This window comes from Thamnophis sirtalis, unplaced genomic scaffold, assembly GCF_051295495.1.
Source record: "Thamnophis sirtalis isolate CommonGarterSnake01/CBP01778 unplaced genomic scaffold, rThaSir2_p1.2 scaffold_15, whole genome shotgun sequence".
Lineage (NCBI taxonomy): Eukaryota > Metazoa > Chordata > Lepidosauria > Squamata > Natricidae > Thamnophis > Thamnophis sirtalis.
Window position 1 is genome coordinate 33,337,280 of NW_028261395.1, and position 21,225 is coordinate 33,358,504.

The following is a 21,225-nucleotide window of genomic DNA, read 5'->3' on the forward strand; positions in this document are numbered from 1 at the left end:
CTTTCTACCTTTCTTCTCTCTCTCTTTTCCTTTCCTTCCTTTCTTTACATCTTTCCTCCAATCTTCCTTTCTTCTTTTTCTTTCTTCCTTTCCTCCCTCCCTTTCTTTATATCTTTCCTTCCTTCCTCCCTCCTTTCTTTCTTCTTTTTCTTTCTTTCTTTCCCCTCACCTTTTCCAATTCCTACCCACCCACACCTCGCCCCCGTCCCCTTCCAGACGCGCCGAAAGCAGCCCGGCTGCCACCCAGAGGCAGGAACGGTTCAGCCCTCCCAGAGCACCAACGCCGCCCGGTCTCTCCAGCCGCAGCAACCAGGAGAGCCCCGGCGGCCTGCCTTCCACGCGGGCAACCTGGCTGCCCCGCGGGGTGACGCCGTACCTGCAACCCCAGCGAGCCGCTTGACGGGTACAGAGGCAGCTTCGTTCCCGGCAGCTTCTCCCCCTCCACGGCCGCAGCGCTTTCCTGGCAGCTCCGCGGCCGCCGCTCCTCCTCCCGCGCCGCCCCTCTTTCCTCCCCAGGGCCGGCGGGGCGGGGCTCTTTCCTTTCACGCCGGCCTCGGTTTCGAGTAGCCGCTTCTGCCATCACCTCCGCGGCCAAGAGTCCCAGGAAATGCCCGCCGCCCCCCGCTTCGAGTCCCAGAGCGAGGACGACCTGGAGCCCGAGACCCCCATGGAGCCCGACGCCGCTCCGCACCACGCCGGCCCCAAAAAGAGCAAGGTAGGCGGCTAGGCCGGCCGAGCGGCCTCGTGGCGGCAGCAAGCGGCCAGGGAAGGAGGGGCCGAAGGCGGGGCAGCGGGCCAGGAAACGACGCGGCTGCGCAAGGAAGCGAGCGGCCTGCTTGCTGCGGTGTCGGTCTGGCCTAGCTCCGGAAGCGGAGGGCTCGGGACGGCGGAGGCTTCCCCATTGTAGGGCTTCCCCGTCGTTCATCCCCCTCTCCCCGGGCTTCCTTCCCGTACAAAAATCTGCACCCCCCAATTATAGCGGCTATACTAAGACGAGAGGCTGACGTCTTGCTCCTATTTCTTTCCCACCAAAAATGTTTTATAATCCAGTTTTTACCGTATGTTTACCGTATACACATATTTACAAACTTGCTTATTTCCTTCCTCCTGGTTCTAAAAGTAGGGCCACGTGGAGGAGCGGAAGGCCGGAATGAGTCCCTCCTCCGCTTTCTTAAAATTTAACCTTTTCACCCGTTTTTATTTTTGCCAGCTTGTCAGCGATCTTATAATTTCAAGGTTTATATGTAATAAATATATTATATGCATGTAAAACGAAAAGCAGGCATGGCAAGAAATGCACCAAATATCGTTTTATGTGTAAACTAAGGTATTCGTAATGAAAGTTTTTGTGATAGAAAACGAAGAGTTAGTAAGAGATCCCTGTACAATGGATATTCAGTTACATTTCCATTTCTATATATTTCTACTTGTTTCTGAATATTTTCAGTATTTCTAAACATTTTATATCTGGCTAATATTTTTTTCCTCTGGATAATTTCCCCCCCTACTGTCCCCACTTATTCGGATCCATTTCCTGTATTTATAATCATGTTTGTACTTATAACTGTTATCTTATACATGCTTAACAAAATAAATAAAATAAAATAAATAAAGTTTCCTGTACCCCTATTTTGGGGTGATTGGGGTGACTGTTAGGTAATTGATTTCAAGAGTTGGAATCAAAATACATCTGGAAGGCCCTAGGTTTGGGTAAAAGGAAGATCAGTTGGGATGAAGGAAATATAATTACCTCATTTAAATACATAACTGATGATTTCTTGTTATTGAGCCTTAATTTAATATCCATCTTTGGGGATATATTTTAATGCTTTTAATTTTCAGACGGGTTACTTAACAATAGTAACCTATTACTGAAACATTGATTATTGTTGCTTTTGGCAACGAAATTTTTTTTAGAAAAAAATCACTCTTTTTGTTTCCTATATTTTTAATAATTATATTACAATTTTTAACAAGAAATAGAGAAAACAATACATAAAATTTAAAACATTTTTTCTTTGAATTTCTTTTTTTTTAATTGTTTCTTATGTTTCTACTGTAAGGGGCACAAATTGGTGTTGAATTGGGCAGCCTTGCATATTGTAAAATGACATAAGTAATAAAATTAGTTACTAAGTTATAGTAACAAATGAAATAAAAGAAATCCCCAAAATGAGCATAATAAATGGATATACATCATTTAAATGTATTGCATATTTAATAATTATATTGAATTCTGCATTAAAACTGCTCTTGTAAAATACTGTATTATGAAATCTATGCCAAAGGGGAAAATGTGTCATTTGTTTAATTAGTAGAAAGATAGTGTTTTAAAACTTGATGGTTATGTATTCTTTAAATGTCATCTTTCATGTCAATAGTACATTTTGTGGATGGAGCATTAATTACCATTTAATGCACAAAGTCTGTAGAGATTCTCAGTCATCCAGGTTGTCCCAAAAGTGCTTTTTCAGGAGGCAACTGGACTTTCTTGTTTTTTCTTTGAAGATGTTTCGTTTCTCATCCAAGAGGCTTCTTCAACTTTGACAGGATAGTGGGGAATGGAAGGATTTTTATTCCTTGCAGACAGCTGGTCATTGCATCCTTTTAGAGGGTCCTTGAAGCACTTGGAGGTTTATCTGTGTCCTTAGGGTCACTGAATTGTGTGGGAGCAGGAATGGATTTTTAGAGGAAAAAATTGTAGACTACAGGAACCATTTGCACCACTCAGGTAGCCCAGAACCCAGAATCTTTGACTTTTGCTAATGTGTAATTCAATTTGCAGTATGTTTGTCTCAGATCTAAAACAAAACACATTTTCCATTTTCTGCATCCTGTTCACCCCAAAAATGTAGCAATATGTCTTTAGCAATGATTCTGTTCTTCTTGGTTTCTTCTGTATAAAATTATATTCCTAACATTGTAATAAATGTTAGGAAAATGATTTGTGGGGGTTTGAAGAAAGTATGTCTAATAATTTGAATATGTTTGTTCAAATATGCTTGCTTTACAGAAGAATAAAAAAGATAAAGCAGAAAAGCAGAAACGGAAAAAGCATACATTAGCCGAGACTGAATTACTGGATTTGGAGTTGGAGCCACCAAAAGCAAAGAAAATTAAAAAAAAGAAAGAAATGGCTGTTAAAAATGAAGATGGAATTTCAGAATGCAATTCAATATCTCACATGAGTAATGGGGTAAAGCACTCAAAAAAGGAGAAGAATTCTTGTGAAGATTCACATATAGAATGTGAAAGTGATCAAGATGAGGTGAGATTATTTATTCTCTGTACTAAATATATTTTATTTAGAATGTCAATACTATAAAGTAGAAAGATCAGGCATTTTACAGCTATGTCAGGGCAAAGCGTAATCTTGATGACTCATTAGTATAATCTTTATGTGCATTTCTATTTGAATATTAAGTATTTTTGAGATTACCATATTTTTCGGAGTATAAGACGCACCTTTCTCCCCTTAAAAACGTGGAAATGTTGGTGCATCTTATACACCGAATACAGCCATTTTTGGCCTCCCGAAGTCCCGCCCCTGCAACCCATTTGGATGCCTTCCCCCAGCCCCTAGAAGTACTCTGCATGCTTCAGCAGGGCTGGAGGAAGGCCAAAATGCTCCTGTTTTTGCGGAAAACGGCCCATTTTCTGCCCGTTTTTCACAAACGGGGGCATTTTTGCCTTCCCCCAGCCCTGCTGAAGCCTGCAAAGTGCTTCTGGGGAAAAGCAAAAATGCCACAGTTTTTCCAAAAAACAGCCCATTTTCAGCCCATTTTTCGCAAAAATTGGGGCATTTTTGCCTTCCCCCAGCCTGCCTGTAGAGTGCTCCTGGGGGCCAAGGAACACAAAAACTTTTTTTTTTTACCTCTTCAAAATCTTTGGTGCATCTTATACACAGGTGCATCTTATAGTCCGAAAAATATGGTATATAAACATGATTTTATAGACTGGGAGTTTGAATAAAAAGCATAGAATCAGGCTGCATATCTCATTCTCTGATTTCAAATATAGTATGTTAATATTAAGATATAGAGCCACTTTCCTTTTTTAAAATATATTTTTATTGTTTACATATAAATATATTAAATACAGTATAATTGTCCTGGAGTTCCACTTGCCATAAAACAAAGGTAAAAACAAAATAACATATATACTATTTTAAACAGTGTTGTACAGTAATTTCTGACCATCATATTCTAGTATGTCAACTTATCTATCATTCTAATACCTATATTCTAATACATATATAGTATCTCTTTCCATGTCCACCTAACCTGATTTTTTCCACATTCCAACTTCTACCTCATGTTTCTAACCATTGGTAGAATCTATCCCATTGTAGCATAGTATTCTGTATCTCCTTTATCTTTTATTTTTAATGTTAGTCTGTTCATTTGCACACAGACTAGTATCTTCCTTATCGTCTCCTCTTCTGAAGGGGCATTTTCGCTCTTCCACTGGTCAAGATGTGTAATATTAGATCCTTTATCATATTAACATATCATATTGAGATATAGAGCCACTTTCTTATGATGTTTAATAGGTAGTCTTTGTTTTAGGGACTGTTTGATTATGACAATGATGAAAAAGTAACTTTGTGACCAATACTTGCATTTATGACCTTTACAGGTCTGTAAAGCAAAGGAAAGCTGAAGATCATAAGTGCAATTATAGTTTCACGTAGTGACTGCTTCACTTAATAATCAAGTAGCCAGTTCCCAGTTGTCTCCAAATGTAGACTATCTATACTGCAAAAAGACATTTACTTATGAAAATGTAATAAAAAATATTAGAATGTGCTGAGATGGGTAGACTGACACTTAAGATAAAAGAAAGAAGCAGAATACTCTTTAAAATGGGATATATTTTACCAATCGTTAACTAACAGAAACAGAGGTTAGAATTTAAAAAGAATTTAAAGAGATAATAAAATGTGTATTGAAAATATTGGAAGATGGACAAACTAATTGTATTATTATTTTGTGATTAATATTGCTATGTTTATTAAAATTATTAGTATGATAATGGTTATTGTTGTACCTTTACACAAAATGAATTATGCCCAGACTGTTCAGATAGACATGGAATTTTTTATGTTTTTAAAGAAAAAATGTACCCATAAAACATTTTTTTTTAAAAAGACTTTTACTTATCAGACATATTTATTGCCATGAATCTCAGCGAAATGTGACTCTTCTTGGGTGGTGTACATAAAATCATAAAAAAATAATTACAAAAAGACTCTAAAATTAAAATAATATTAAATAGAAAATAGGGTAGGAAGAGCATAGATCTGTGATGGCGAACCTATGGCATGCGTGCCACAGGTGGCACACAGCCATTTGTCAGGGCATGCGAGGCGTTGCCCTGTCAGCTGGCCAGCAACCATGTGTGTGCTGGCCAGCTGACTTCATTTTTCGCCCTCTGGAGGCTTCCCTGAAGGCTCAAAGCACGAAAAACCAGCCCTATGGGCAAACCGGAAATTTAGAAATGGATTTCCGGTTTGCTCGTAGGACCGTTTGTCGCCCTCCGGAGCCTTCAAGAGGCTTCCCTGAGGCCCCGGAGGGAGAAAAATGGCTCTACGGACAAACCAGAAGTCCGGTTTGCTCGTAGGGCTGTTTTTCACCCTCCGGAGCCTTCAGGGAAGCCTTCTGAAGACCCATGGAGGCTCCAGAGATAGAAAATCGGCCCTATGGGAAACCCAAAAATCACCATTCCCGAACTTCTGGGTTCCCCTTAGGTCTGTTTTTTGCCCTTCAGAGGCTTCAGGGAAGTTCTGGAGGGCGTCCAGGGGAGCGGGGAAGGGGAGGCTGTTTTCGCCCTCCCCAGGCTCCTAGAAATCCTCTGGAGCCTGGGGAAGGTGAAAAAACCACGGCAAAAGCGGGGTGGTGGTCACTGATCGTGTGCATGCGCATGTGCTTGGGGTGGTCGTGCGCATAGCATTGGTGTGGCATGCCAGCGCACGCCCCCCCCGTGCTCCCCCCGCTTTTCCCAGGGCAGCCAAAAAAGGTTTGCCATCACTGGCATAGATGTTATATACAATCTAGCCACCTCATTAAATCTCCATTTCTGTGAGACTCCTGAGCCTGTTGACATAATAATTTTTAAGGGATTTCTGTAGAGGAACACCAAGGATGGTTCCAATCTCACCTCGGCAGGGGTGGGTTCTGGCTTTTTTTTAGTGCCGGTTTGCTTGCTCCCCAAAATAAGTGCTTGGCCTTATTTTCGGGAAAGTCTTATTTTTCTTGAGGTGTATGAGGTGGTGAGCATTGTCACCTCATAGCTGCTGCTGTGTTGCAATATTTTTGGGACGAGCTTATTTTTGGCAGAGGGCTTATTTTAGCGCATGCTCTCAAAAGCCGGGAATTGGATTATCCGGGAAGGTCTTATTTTCAGGGAAAATAAGGGTAGTAATTGTCCTCCATTATTTTATATTTTCTTACTCTTTGTATTTCTAATGTTTATCTTTGGTGCATTTTGTATTTAACAATCTTAGCACATCTATGTTATTAATTACACACATACATGCTGCATACATTATTGCTCTGTAAATAAATTATAACAATAGTTGCATTTAATTTTTCCCCCTTGGGAATATTTCAAAGTGTGGGTATTGAGTACTGTAGATGCTTTTTTTCTTTCAGTTCTTTAAATATTTTTTGGAATTAAAATCTTATAAAAATAACTGCTTTTTATTTTTGTTTCAAATAGGAACTAACAGCAGAACAAAAGGAAGGTGCTTTTAGCAATTTTGATATCTCTAAAGCAACCCTTGATCTTCTGAAAGGTACACTCTTTGAATGTTTTCAGCCCAAAGCAAATTTTATCTGGTAGCCTGATGATCTCTGCACGAAAGGATTTGATGTTAGCAGATGAGAATTGGTATAATTGAAATATTCCTAATTTAATTGATGAATTACTGCCTGCAAAAGATTTGCATAGAAGTTAACTTGGTTTTCAAATGAATATGCTGTTTTCTTTTAGAAGTAAGGGGTCAATTTTGACTTACTCTGATGTTACTATGATTCTTACTAGATCCTGTAAACTCATGAATAAATTTCATGTTCTTTATGAGATAAAAGTTGAGGAATAATAATGTTTGGTGCCACAGACAACATTTCATGTAGATATACACACTGTAGATAGCTTGGTTAAAAATGATAAAAGCTGTAATTTCTTGGTGCAAACACCTGAGTAGTATGAAATCCTTTTACAATTGATATTTTGCATATTTCTGTAGGAAGGTGGTCTCCAGGCATTTTTTTAATCATTCTAGAGTTCAGCAATTAGTTGTAGCCTCATGACAAAAGAAAAAAATATGCCATGATCTATAAGATTAATTATCAGAGTAAATGTCTAGGATGGCATTTCTCAGTCTCAGCCACTTTAAGATTTGTGGACTTTAACTTTATGTTGGCTGGAAGTCTGGGACTTGGAGTCCACACATGCAAAGGTTTTTGAGCTTAAGAAACACTGTTCTAGGAAGAAGGAAGGAAGGAAGATTTGATTCATAGATCTGGATGTTGTTGCTTTTAGGTAGAATGCTGGACTTGGATTTACTCCATGTCACTTGAGTGTAGCAAATTTGTAAAGTATTTAATAAAAATGTCTCTAGCATAGTCTCTCTTGTGTATTTTCTTTTTTTTTTTTTTTTAAGTTTTGTTACAGAAAAATTTAGGACTAATCATGATAAACATATATTTTTCTAGAGAAAATCTAATCGTATTCTTCCACAGCTCGTGGTGTCACCTACCTGTTTCCAGTACAAGTGAAGACTTTCAAGCCAGTATTTGAAGGCAAAGATGTAGTTGCCCAAGCTCGGACAGGAACAGGGAAAACATTCTCCTTTGCCATTCCATTAATTGAAAAACTTGATAGAGATCCACAGGAAAGAAAAAGAGGCCGTTCACCAAAGGTAATTAAGTCACAATGAAATTACAAACTTGAGTGGGGGGACAAAAATACATTAGTCACTCATGCACGGTAGATTTGATTTAAATCAACTCGATTTAAATCATAATTTTTAAAGAGCAACTGTCATCTCTGTCCCACAGCGGCTCTTCCTCTGACCTGCTGTTGACTCACCAACAGTCCCAATATTGCAGAATATATACAGACTCATGCTACAAAACTAAGCTCCATGTCATGCTGAATAAATTAAATTATTAATGTATCTTTAATAGAATCTTTAGATTGATTGTTACTCCAAAAGTGTTTTATTAAAATAGATTTGATTAAAAAAAATCTGATTTAAAAATTTAAAAATCCAAATTTTTAAATTTATTTTTTAAAAAATAATCAATTTTTATCCACCCTGCTCATATAATTATACATGAGAAGTACATAGTGATACTGCTCTCATCATATGGGCTGCAGATCTATTTGCCTTAACATCTTTATTATGTTTTGGGGAATGGGGAGGATGATTCACCTTGCTCTTTGTGCTAATTGTAGAAGAATCCACAAATAATTCTTTGTTTGTAATTAGGTACTAGTTCTGACTCCAACCAGAGAATTGGCAATGCAGGTTGCCAGAGACTTCAAAGATATTACAAAGAAACTTACCGTGGCTTGTTTTTATGGAGGAACAGCGTATAATGGACAGTGTAAGAAAGTACAATTTACTTTTTGATGATATAACATTTCAATTTAAAAATACATTTTTTTAATGTGCATTATATTGCTCCATAATACTTCTAAAAAAAACTATTGTAATGCATTATGTTCATTTGTTGGACTCAGAAATGTAATGAAATTGTAACATGTTATTTTAATGTGTTATTTGAAATAACTGAAAACATATATAGCAAAGTGAAACAAAATCAATTTAATGTATGCATACTTGAAGGGACGCTTTAGTGTGATGCTTTAGATACTTTAGAGTGGTGCCTAGTTTAAAGTAAAAGTTCATTGTGGCTTTAGATTCTTATATTTGTACAATTATTTAGAATATGTATTAAATTAAGTGCACGATGATGAAAATTGTTGGAACATGTTTGGTGACTAATATAGGTCAAACACATAAATAATGCTGACATTTCAGAACATTGGCCTTACAATAAGAGTTAAGCAGCAAGTTTGATACATAACATGTTAAAATTCCTTCTAGTGGATCTAATTAGAAATGGCATTGACATCCTCGTTGGGACTCCTGGTCGAATAAAAGATCACCTCCAAAATAATAAATTGGACTTTTCTAAATTGAAACATGTTGTCTTGGATGAAGTTGATCAGATGTTGGATATGGGATTTGCTGAACAAGTAGAAGAAATCTTAGTGAATTCTTATAAGAAGGGTAAGCATGTTGTCTATGTATCTGTTCTATTTTGGAATCTTCTGTTCCTTGCTTTTAATGCTCAGAGAAGATGTAAGGGATTAAGTGCAGGAGTAGGAAAACCAGTTGGTCCATTCGATTCAGGGGTGAAATGCTACCAGTTCGGACCGATTCATCTGAACTGGTAGTAAAAAAAATAGTACCTGTTTAGGCGAACTAGTAGTTGCGATAATTAGAAATCGCGCAGCACAGCTGATTGTAGCACAGCTGATCGTTGGAACTACCTGTTTACCCGAACTGGCAGCAGTTTTTTACTACTGGTTCGGGCGAATGCCGTGCATGTGTGCGCAAAGCAAACCAGTAGCAGACTTCAGAGGATTTCGCCACTGATTCGATCACTGATTCTATGTCAAATTTAACTTTGTACGGTAAATTTAATTTGGAGCCAATTGTAATGTGTCATAGGGCCTGAATATAAAGAAATGGAATGTAGTTAAAAACCTGTATCAAAATAACCTGGGATACAGGTTGTCAGGGGCAATTGGGAGTAGAATTATAAGCACTAAGCAACGTGGTTGTAAAATGGGATACAGATGATTGCATTGCTTAACAACAGCTGTTCTAGCGCTTCCTAATTGCAAGTCTTTAAGAGACTCCAACGCCCTTATTAAGCAAGGACATCATGTCATCATTTGCGACCCTATTGTTTCTGTACTGACTTTGCTTGTAGGAAGTTGGCAAAAAATGTCACAAATAGTGACAGTGATAGGGATGCTGCAACAGCCGGAAGTTTTGAAGACTGTTCATAAGTACCACTTATTCAGAGACATTGCAAGTTTGAATGAGTGATTGTTAAGCGAGGACCACCTGTATACTAAAAGCATAATAATTTATTCCCTTATTTCTTTTCTTGCTGACCCATCCAAAAACACTTTGGAAGTATTTGGCAATAATGATAGCACACAAATAATCAATATTCTGAGATTCATATTGATTATCATATTTTTCGGAATATAAAACGCACCTTCATTTTTGAGGAGGAAAATAAGGGGGGGGGAAAGTTTTTGCTTCTGCCTACCAGCATCCATCTGTATTCATCTGGCTAGTGTCCTTAGCAAACAGCCTGGTCAGCTTCAGCACATTAGTCTGATTCAACATGAGCAGCTGATTGGTGGGTCGATTGGCCTCCTGGAATACCCCCAATCAGCTGTTCCCAGAGGTGAACTTTAGCAACAGGTTCACTGGTTGTGAGCGTGCATGCTTGCTTCGCTCGCACATACCTCATTGGGGCTGATACGCAGCTTCAAAAACTCAGCTGATTGTCGCAGGGAGCTCCAGTGAGTACAGTAAGCGAAGCACGGAACTAGTCAGAAAAGGAAGCTGTTCCGGGTTGCCATTTTGACCTCTGCACCTCGCGAAGGTGCAGAAGCCAAAAACGCAAGCGCAGCGGGGGGTGGGTGGGTGTTTGTGACAATCCCTGCAGCCTGGAACAGGTCTAAAACGAAACGGGCGGAGGCTGAAGGGTGGGGGCTGGCGGATGTGCGGGGCTACATTTGGTGTATAAGGCGCACCCAAATTTTCAGCCTCATTTAGAGGGAGGGGAAAGTGTGTCTTATATTCCCAAAAATATGGTATATTTTACATAGCAATGAGATGTACAAAATATTGTGAATTCAAATCATTGGATGCTACTTGGCTCATTTGTGGAATGTTTGAAACCTGCAATCTGTTGAGTTTTTCAAATGTCATGATGCAAGTGAAAGCAGGGCATTCAGATTCACAAAACATATTTCTAGATACTATCATAAAACATGTTTCTTGCTTTGCTCTTTTTTGAGCATGTCTATGGATTTTCTAAACATTTATATGTGTTATTTATTTGTTTAAGATTCCGAAGATAATCCACAGACACTCTTGTTTTCTGCAACGTGCCCTCAGTGGGTTTACAATGTAGCAAAGAAATATATGAAATCCAAATATGAGCAAGTTGATCTTATTGGAAAGAAGACTAAAAAAACTGCTATGACTGTAGAGGTAAATTAACTTTTTTATAATAGCATAAGATTAACACTGTAACTGCATCTGGATGGAAATCATGAACATGTATGCATACACATAGCCCTTTCTAAGGGCGTCTGTAGGATCTAGTAGAGAGGATTGAGATGGCGGGCATGGATGGACAAACCAGAATTTCACATTTTTTATTTCTGTCACCCACATCCTTTTCTTTTTGCTAATTGCTAATGAATACGGCTTTGCTTTGGCAGCATTTAGCCATCGAATGTCATTGGTCCCAAAGAGCTGCAGTGATTGGAGATGTCATTCAAGTCTACAGCGGGAGTCATGGACGAACCATCATATTTTGTGAGACAAAAAAAGACGCAACTGAACTGGCTCTTAATGCCTCAATCAAACAGGTAGAGTGACCCAAAAGTATGAAAAGGAATAAATATAATAGAACATGAGAGAGAGATGAACAACTTATTCAGATATGGTATGTTCCTTAGAGGAATTTGTTTCAAAATACTTTCAAATTCACAACCTGATTGATCCTCTTCTTTTTCTAAGATTTCTTACGATCCATAACTGCAATACCTCTTGATCCCTCAAATATTTCTGAACACAATTTTCCGTGCTTATCTGACCTTTACTTTTCTGCTGTTCAGTGAGTCTTGACCTCTTCTGTGCTTGATTTCTCCCCCTTGAGGCCTTATCTTTTTTCCAAAGTTTTAATTCTTGTTCTTTTGCCATATCCATTGGATGTTGGTGATCATGTTAGCAATCCTATTTTTATCAACAGCCGCACAGAGGTGCTCTTTGTCCAAACCAGTCCCTTAGATTTTGACGCCATGATGTTCTTCCTCTGCCTGGACCTCCTTTGCCTTCAATCGTTCCTTGGAGGATTAAGTGAAAGATGCCATAGTTTTCTGGATGTCTCATCACGTCCAAAATATTCTTTCGCTTTTTAATGGTTTTGATGATTTCCCTTGTCTTTCCTAGGAGGCTTATCACTACCTCACTTCTGGTTTTGTCAACCCAGCTTATACGTAACAGCTGCCTGTAAATCCACATTTCAAATGCTTCTAGTCTCTTCAGGTGGCTTTCTCTCAGAAAGTTTTAATACCAATCCCAATTTTCATTTATATATAGTTTTTGTTCAGTTTGTGACCTAATATAATTGCATACAAAACCTGATGTATAGAGTTCAAGTAAGATGAGGTTTGTGACAGATTTCCATATTGTATTTATTTACCCTTTATTTTAATATACCTCAATTGTTCTTTAATAATGTTTCTAACCATTACTTTCTGATTTTCCAAATGTCCTAAATGTTTTTTGGGGGGGATTTCGTCAGGTGGATATCCAGCTGTTTTTATGGTATTCTGAGATGGCAGCTATAGACATTGGAGTAAAATTCTTTCCATATATTTGAGAGGTACCGTATTTTTCGGAGTATAAGATGCACCTTTTTCCCCTCAAAAAAGAGGCTGAAAATCTGGATGCGTCTTATACACTGAATACAGCATTTTTTTTTGCCTCCTGAAACCCCGCCCCCTTTACCAAAATGGCTGTAGATAGCCTTTAGGAGGCTTTCAGAGTGCTCCTGGGGGCTGGGGAGGGCAGAAATGAGCAAAAAACGGGCTGCGTTTTGCTCATGTTTGCTCTTAGTGCCCAGGAGCACTCTATAAGCCTCCTAAAGGCTATGCATGCCCTTTTCGTGACAAAAAACGGGCCTGTTTTTGTGGACAACGGGCTGTTTTTTGCTCGTTTTTGGGGAGCCCCCCCCCCCCGAACACGCTACAAGCCTCCTCAAGGCTATTTATGGCCTTTTTTTGAAAAAGAAAGAAAGAAAAAGAAACGGGTCATTTTTGGGAGGTCTGCAGAGTGCAAAAACTTTTTTAAAAAATTTGCCTCTTCAAAATCCTGGTGCGTCTTATACTCCAAAAATATGGTAGGCGTCAGGATCAAGGGAAGAGGCAGAATTGACATCCAGGAATTGGGTGCAGGAGTTTAGCTGAAGGAAAATATGAGCCTTTTTTAATTCTAAAATGTGGTGGTATTTATGATGCTATCTGCAGTGCTTTTGTCTTGAAGCAGTTTAGCCTTCAAAATATTTGGAGTAACTCTAGTATAGTCTTGCCAAGCAGAGATTTTGGTATCTCATTGAATTGAAGGAAATCAATCCTGTTATTTGGACAATTCTCTTAATTTATTTCTTTTATGTTTTCAGGATGCACAATCTTTACATGGTGATATTCCACAAAAGCAGAGAGAGGTCACTTTGAAAGGCTTCCGTAATGGAGCGTTTGGAGTACTGGTTGCAACTAACGTGGCTGCCCGTGGCTTAGATATTCCAGAAGTTGATCTGGTGATACAGAGTTCCCCACCAAAGGTAAAATAACTGGTTTGGGCAGAGGGAAAAGTTATTTGTACCAAAAGGTGCTGTTGCTTAGTTAAAGTGACACCAAAAAAATTGTTAAAGCTTGCTGCAAAGAGGACTTGGGATCCTCATTTAAGTTGCTTTGCCTTTTCTGCTGGAAAACAGTTGAAGTGAGAAAGTCGGGAAATTATTTTTATTTCTTCAAAAATAGAACTTTAATCTGTCTCTTAGACTGCTAGCTAAAATTTGCTATACTGTCTTATCAGGACATTGGGGTGTGAGGATGGGCCAGATTCCAACTGTTTTTACAAGGATTCCAAAGCAGCTATTTATTCCAGGCACATCCATGAATACTTTGTAATTCTTCATGAATTCTCCCTATATCATCTTGCTGTTCACGTAGATTTTTTTAAGCTATTAATTTTAACTTTCTTAAAATGAATTCTCACTTAAATGTCACACAATGGTGACATACCATATTTTTCGGAGTATACAACACACCGGAGTATAAGACGCCCCAGGTTTTTGAAGAGGCAAATTTTAAAAAGTTTTTGCACTCTGCAGACCTCCCAAAAATGGCCTGGTTTTTTTTTTGTTTTTTTCCCCGAAAACTGACCCATCTGTTGTCAAACAAAGGGCATGCATAGCCTTTAGGAGGCTTATAGAGTGCTCCTGCTGGTGGGGCAAAAATGAGCAAAAAACAGCCAATTTGTAGCTCATTTTCCCACCTCCCCCCAGCAGCACTCTGGAAGCCTCCTAAAAGCTATACACTGCCATTTTTGAAAGGGGGGGGGATTTTGGGAGGCCAAAAATGCTGTATTCAATGTATAAGATGCACCCAGATTTTCCCCTCTTTTTGGAGGGAAAAAGGTGCTTCTTATACTTTGAAAAATAAGGTAAATAATTTCCTGTTGTGGCAATTCCTAGTTTGCTCAAATATAGCTTCGTTTCAGCTTTCTGCTTTCATTAATAGTGTATTTTAAAGAGTACAGCATTCTGTATATTTGTAAGTGAAATGTTGGCTTTTCTGCAACATGCATATCATTTGAATGTTTCTTCGTAAAGGATGTAGAGTCTTACATTCATCGCTCTGGACGCACAGGCCGAGCTGGACGGACTGGGATCTGTATCTGTTTCTATCAGCGCAGGGAAGATTATCAGCTGAAACTTGTAGAACAAAAAGCGGTAATTATATTTAAATTTCTTAGTGGAAGTTGTGACATCTCTCTTATGTTGTAATTTTTTAAAAGCCGTATAAATTTTTAAAGTGCTTTTTGCCATTTCAACTGAAGTGTTTAGGACTAGTTTTCTGACTAACTTTTGTCAGTGAAACAGTGTGCCTTCTATTTTCAGGGCATTACATTTAAACGTGTAGGTGTTCCTACAGCAACAGACATAATTAAAGCTTCCAGCAAAGATGCAATCAGGTACGTTAATCCTAAACGTTAAGTAAAAATTAGTATCTGAAATGAGATAAACAGCTTTATGACAGAAGCCTTTTTAATTTCATGCGTGATGTATGTTGCTACCACTGTACATTAGTTTCTGTTTGAACATTTCATAAATGGTTCATTGATCATTTTAGTGGTTTTGTAAATACTGATTCTTAAATTTTTTCATTCAGATCTTTGGATTCTGTTCCTCCATCTGCCATTGACTACTTCAGACAATCTGCTGAACAGCTAATAGAAGAAAAGGGGGCCGTGGAAGCTCTGGCTGCAGCCCTGGCTCATATCTCAGGAGCTACCTCTCTTGAACAGCGCTCTTTGCTCAACTCTGATGCGGTAATAAAATAGTTACTTACACACATCCTGATTTTCCCAATGCAATATTTGTAACCCGAGGACTCATTTAAAATTTATGCATTATGCATATGTTTTCAAAGAGGCCTTTACAAGTACAGCTTTCAATCACAATTAAGAAAATAGAAACAGTTTCTTCTTTGACTGGCCAATCTTCCTGGGTATAGAAGCTTAATTAGTACATGGATGGGTACTAAGGAGACCCTGGTGGCAATTGTCAGGATACTAGCAGGGCATGGATTATTCTAATCCAGGGGTGTCAAACTCAAGGCCTGGGGACTGGATGCGTCACGTGGGTACTTAGATCCAGCCAGCAGGGCCGCTCTGGAAACAGCTAAGGACTGGCCTGCAGTGCTTCTGCCAATGGAGCTTAGGAGCCCATTTTCACTGGCAGAGCGCTCAGGCCACCACAGGCGCTCCCGATATGAGTGATGTCAAGCTGGCCACGCTCATCCTGGTCCCCTCAGGGTCAAACACAACCCTGATGTGGCCCTTAATGAAATCGAGTTTGACACCCCCATTCTAATCTATCCAAGTATAACTGTAGCTAGTAAATTGGTGTAGAGTCATAAAAAGTATTGTGTCTCCAAAGTTAAGTAACTATTCCTGGAATTATTTAATATTTCCTACAATTAAGGTGTTTGAATACATTTAGTCATTACAGGGTAAGAAATTCAAATGTAAGCTTATCTGTCATGTAGTGGAATTACCCTTATATTTAAAAAAAATCAGAAAAAAATGTCTCCTTTACAAAACATGGGGTAAAATAAGATAGGTAATCAGGTATTAATGATACTTTAAAAACTTTTTAAAAACTAAAAGGAATATGCCAATACAACTGAATGGCAATATGTTCAGTTAAAACTTGCTATGTTACCTGTTTGGCCCAAATGCCCTATTTGCCTCTAAAATCGATGATTTTGAATATATTTCAAAGATATTTTAAGAAATTATAAAAATAAATATTATTGTATAAGAAATTTACAATTAAGAATTGGGAGTTTCCTATATTACAAATTAATGGCTTCAGTCTCAAGAAGTATTAAATGTGTTTCGCGAAGTGAAACCAGTGCAAATTAAAAATAATTGACTATTATCTTTATCCTGTTGATGAACACATACAGAGATATCCGTGCTTTGGTGCGAAACTATGTAATCGGGCTTGATAAATTGACACGTAAATCCCGCAGGCCAGATGAGTCATGCACTGGCCACACCCACACCCAGTTTAGCGAGGGGCAGGGGGAGTAGAACATCTAACTCCTTTAGCATTGATGCATGCTAATATAATACTGTATAAGGAATACTGATGATCTGATAGTCATTTTGACAAATCCTTTCTTAGCCATCACCTAGAAGCCAAGAGGAACATATGTGCCAAATTTCAAGTTTGTAGGCTTTATAGTTCTGGAGATTTCATGATGAGTGAGTGGTAGTTGGCTTTTATATAGAGAGGTGATTGGACAACCATTTGACTGGGATGGTATTGGGTCTTCTGTCTTGAATAGAGGGGGTGGACTCCGAAGTCCCTTCCAGCCCTATGTTTCTACTGTATACTATATTCTATGTATTTCCCTTTTTGATTGGTTATTATGTTGCCTGCTGGGTTGCTGTTATCCCATTTTTCAGTTGTTCATACTCTGCTCACTGAAAAAAATGTTTAGCAGATATCTCAGCATTCTTTAATCAATACTGGTAATAGCTTTAGCAATTTGTGTGTTTGTGTATGCACTAATAATTACACTATCATAAATTTATATCACTTTTTTTAAACAAAGGGTTTTGTGACCATGATACTTCAGTGCTCGGTTGAAATGCATTCCGCTGGTTATGCTTGGCGGGGTCTGAAAGAACAATTGGGTGAGGACATTGACAACAAAATATCCAGACTGTGTTTTCTCAAAGGAAAAATGGTAAGAAACGTTTTTTTCCTGCCTATATGGTTTATAGGCATTACTTGGAAATTTTCCTCCAGTAATTGCTTTCTTTACTGCCTACTTTGGTAATGAGTGAAGCTTAAGTCAGGCATACGGTGTTGATAAGGTATTGGGGAAGACTTTATCCAGAAGAGAGTTTTGGACTTAGAAGAAACCCAGACTAGAATGGTTGTTTATATTTTATGAATAAATTACAATTCAGAATTCCTGTGTGGGTCAACTATTATAACTAGGACAGTAGATTAAAGACAGGTGTTCTTGACTAATCTGTTGCTTGTATATTAATGCAAGTATCCTGCTCCTTAAAGAATTTTGAATTTCTTCAATGACTGATATTCTGTCTCTTTCTTGTGTTAAGGGCGTATGTTTTGATATTCCAAAAGCTGAATTAAATAAAATAAAGGTAAGATTTTACTTTCCAATGTGAATCGGCCTTGAGTAGCTCATGCCATTGGATACCCTTCAGCTGTCATTTATACTCAGATGATCTTACATATATTTACTTGTATGCTTGTTTCACAGTCCACTGTTACCAGAGACTTCATAAAGTGTCAGAGTGAACTTAAAATATGTACAGGTAGCCAGTGGTGGGTTGCAGGCAGTACGCCCCAGTACGGGAGTACTGGAGCCTGCCCAGAGCACCAGATACCGTTCTGGTACGGTGCTCCGGAGAGCCCACCCGTCCGCATGAGCCTCTTTTAAGGCTTACGCTCATGACGCGTACAGTGCCTGTTTGACACTCTGCTGAGCAGCTGGAGCGTCACAGAGGCGGTAAGACACATGCATTCACTGTGTGCACATGCACTGCATACATCTATGTGGACGCCGCCGGGCCTGTTCCAACCGTACCGGAATCTGGTATGGATCCGTAACACACCACTGAGGTAGTCCCTGTTTAACAACCCTAATTAGACCCAGAATTTTCACTGCTAAGCCATGCCATCGTTAGGCGAAATATCATGTGACCACACCATTTTGCAATGGCAGTTTTCATGGTGCTGGTTGCATTCATTAAGCTTCATGCTTCTCCTGACCTGCTGCACTTGCCTCTGATTCATGTCAAATCAAATCTTAATTACAGCCAAAGATTTAAAATGTAGAGATTTAGCCTTAAGGCTGTTTGAGCCAGGCAGTCCTGCAAAGTTTGCTTTCTAACATTTAAGCAATGGATGGGAAGGAATCCATTGGCTCCAGAGTTGGGAGGGGAAATTTGTGCTGTGCATAGAGGATGTATTTCCTGGGACCCAAATCTAGCATTGAAGTCCTCTCCCAGGTCTGCAAATTTGGATTCAGCAATGCTGTATAAAATCAGCAGCATAAGTTTCCAGTTCAGCCTGTGAGAATCTGATCTGGGTTTTTTGCCTAATTGGGGGCATATAAGCATTTGTTATGGACTATTGTCATTGAATTGAATTAACACTGCTGTGGCATATAATATTAATGGGATGAAGTGGTTTGATATGGCATGTAGAGTAGTGGAGACTAGGACCCGCAATTGGGGCAGACTAGTTCTGCCCAATTGAAAATGAATGAAATCCATTAAGTAGCTGTTTGCCAGCTGTGTCATGTTTCCTAAATTACAGTGATGTCATGGCATAAGTACCTCCACTTCAATTCCCCCCACCCACATATCTCCCCTCCCCCTGCTCATTTAACCACTCACTCTACACTGTGTCTTGTACCCCCAGTGCCCTGCACTTTAGTGCCTCTCTTGTCTTCCACCTGCCCCCAGACCTTCCACCTGACCTTTGCCATCTTCTTCCTCCCACAGCTGATGAGTCACACATGGCCTGGTCCTTCATGAGGCAGTTGCTGTCCATGCAATGCCTTCCCAAGCCTGTATGAAATTCCTCTTATCACTTTAGGGATGAAGTTTTATCTACATAGTTTAAACCTTCGTTGTATTTTTTCTAGACACCTGAATAGGAGATAGAGTAAACTGAAATGTTAGTTGCTCTACACCAGGGTTGTCAAACTGGATTTCTTTGAGGACCAGATCAGCATTGTAGTTCTCGTGCGGGGGAAGGGGGGGCCTCCAGCAGCACCTTGCTGGCCAAAACAGGATATAGGGGGTACCTGTGCCCCCACCCATGCCTTGTTTTGGCTACCAGAGGCACCACGGTCCAGTCCTTCACTATTTCCAAGCCAGCCCCGCAGGCCAGTTTTAACCACCCTGTGGGCTGGATCCAGCCCGTGGGCCTTGAGTTTGATACCCATGATCTACACTGTAAGCATAGGCATGCATTGGAGGAGCAAGGAGCAAATGATGAAAACTTCATGATGACATCATAATCCACGTTTTGTCACTGATGACTCCTCTGAAACTATTTTGGAGAATCTCATGATCTCAAACTTAGGCTAAGGATGTGCTGTTGGTGATTGTACATCCTTTTTTTAAAAATGGATTGTTTCTTACTCAAGGGTTAAATAAGTTGCCTTTTCCTATTCTTATTTTATAAGTGCTTCAAACCTATGAAAGCATCCTTCATTTACACTGTTTTATCAGTATTATGTTAAATACCAAGTTTTGAAATCCCCTGAAAACATTGTTCCGAAAGAAAGCAAAAGACCTTGAATTCAGGTGCAAAAAGTACCGTACTTTTCGGAGTATAAGATGCACCTTCTCTCCCCCCCCCCCCCCCCCGGGAGCACTTTACAGGCCTCTCAAACTCTGCATGCCTGTTTTTCACAAAAAATGAGGCGTGCAGAGGGTTTGGGAGGCCGGCAGAGTGCAAAAACTTTTTTTTAATTTACCTCTTCAAAATCTTGGTGCGTCTTATACTCCAAAAAATACAGTAGTTTGTGATAATTCATGTGTCTCTCTTTGGTGAAGCTTAAACATTTTTTATTACTTTCTGTTTAGTAGTCATGTTGGTCAGCATGCAAGTTTGTCAGTTCTGCTCTTCTTATAAAATAATGTTTTTTTTTAAATTAGGAAACCTGGCAAGATACAAGACGCTGGCAACTTTCTGTAGCAACAGAATTGCCTGAGCTTGAAAATTCACCACGGGAGGGAGGCCGAAATGGAGGCTCGGATTTCCGGAATGGAAGACGAAACGGTGGTTTTAACAGGCCTGATCGATTTAGAAATAGGGGCCAAAAACGGAGCTACAACCAAGCTTTTTGATAATTTGTTAATATGTCAAAATGGGACTCGAACCTCATTTTACTATAAGTAAAATTAATTTACACTTTATTTATTAGCCTGGATGTGTCTCGTTCATTCAATTTGGGCTGCAAAAGTTCAGATTGAAAAGATTATTTAAGCACAAGGACTGCTACCCTGCCACAATTAGTTGCAGTGCCCCAATATCTTGGGCTCAAGTAAATTTCTAGCCTTTGGAGGTTGGTAGCACATTAGAAATGTTGAGAATATGTTGTGGATGCTCCCTATGGCTCCCCCCCCCATTCTCTGTATTATTTACTTTTTCCAGATCATTAAGGATTTCTAAACCTTATTGAAACCATGATCTACACAGTCATCCATTCTTCTTGCTTTTTAAGAAAGCTTTTGCAGATCAGTTCATATCAAATTTCAAATTCTTGAAATTGAGATTTGTTCATTCAGTTGGCTTCCCTTTTTTAAAAATACTGCTATTTAGTTAAATCAAAGCCACAAGTTTGGAAGGTGGTTAGATGTTAAATGAATTAACCTAAAGGGCATATGTGACAGAAATAAGACAGAAATAAGCAACTGAATATCATTCTAAAAACATTTTCCTATGTATCTGGAAAAGTGCGTTCGATGATTATTATTATTTTTTGCATATGCCCTAACATGGAGGAAGGAGACAATCCGCATTCAACTTAAATTGAAATTGC

The 21,225-nt window shown here is 39.1% G+C and overlaps 1 protein-coding gene across 1 annotated transcript; it reads left to right on the forward strand.

Annotated features, from left to right (window-relative positions):
* Positions 1–518: 518 nt before the first annotated feature.
* Positions 519–20,599, forward strand: DDX21 (DExD-box helicase 21). Its single transcript, XM_014063319.2, has 15 exons — positions 519–715; positions 3,014–3,268; positions 6,721–6,796; positions 7,746–7,924; positions 8,498–8,615; positions 9,119–9,304; positions 11,172–11,317; positions 11,551–11,700; positions 13,515–13,676; positions 14,730–14,849; positions 15,018–15,091; positions 15,289–15,448; positions 17,245–17,379; positions 17,762–17,806; positions 20,339–20,599. The coding sequence occupies exons 1-15, from the start codon at positions 608–610 to the stop codon at positions 20,528–20,530; spliced, it is 2,106 nt and encodes a 701-aa protein (XP_013918794.2). The 5' UTR covers positions 519–607; the 3' UTR covers positions 20,531–20,599.
* The last annotated feature ends 626 nt before the right edge of the window (positions 20,600–21,225 follow it).

Bases quoted from the DNA above. Each gene is read 5' to 3' on its own strand.
- DDX21 (XM_014063319.2), top strand. From the start codon at position 608: ATGCCCGCCGCCCCCCGCTTCGAGTCCCAGAGCGAGGACGACCTGGAG. The intron at 6,797-7,745 runs GTACACTCTTTG...ATTCTTCCACAG, and splicing joins AACCCTTGATCTTCTGAAAG to CTCGTGGTGTCACCTACCTG. The intron at 15,449-17,244 runs GTAATAAAATAG...TTTTAAACAAAG, and splicing joins CTTTGCTCAACTCTGATGCG to GGTTTTGTGACCATGATACT.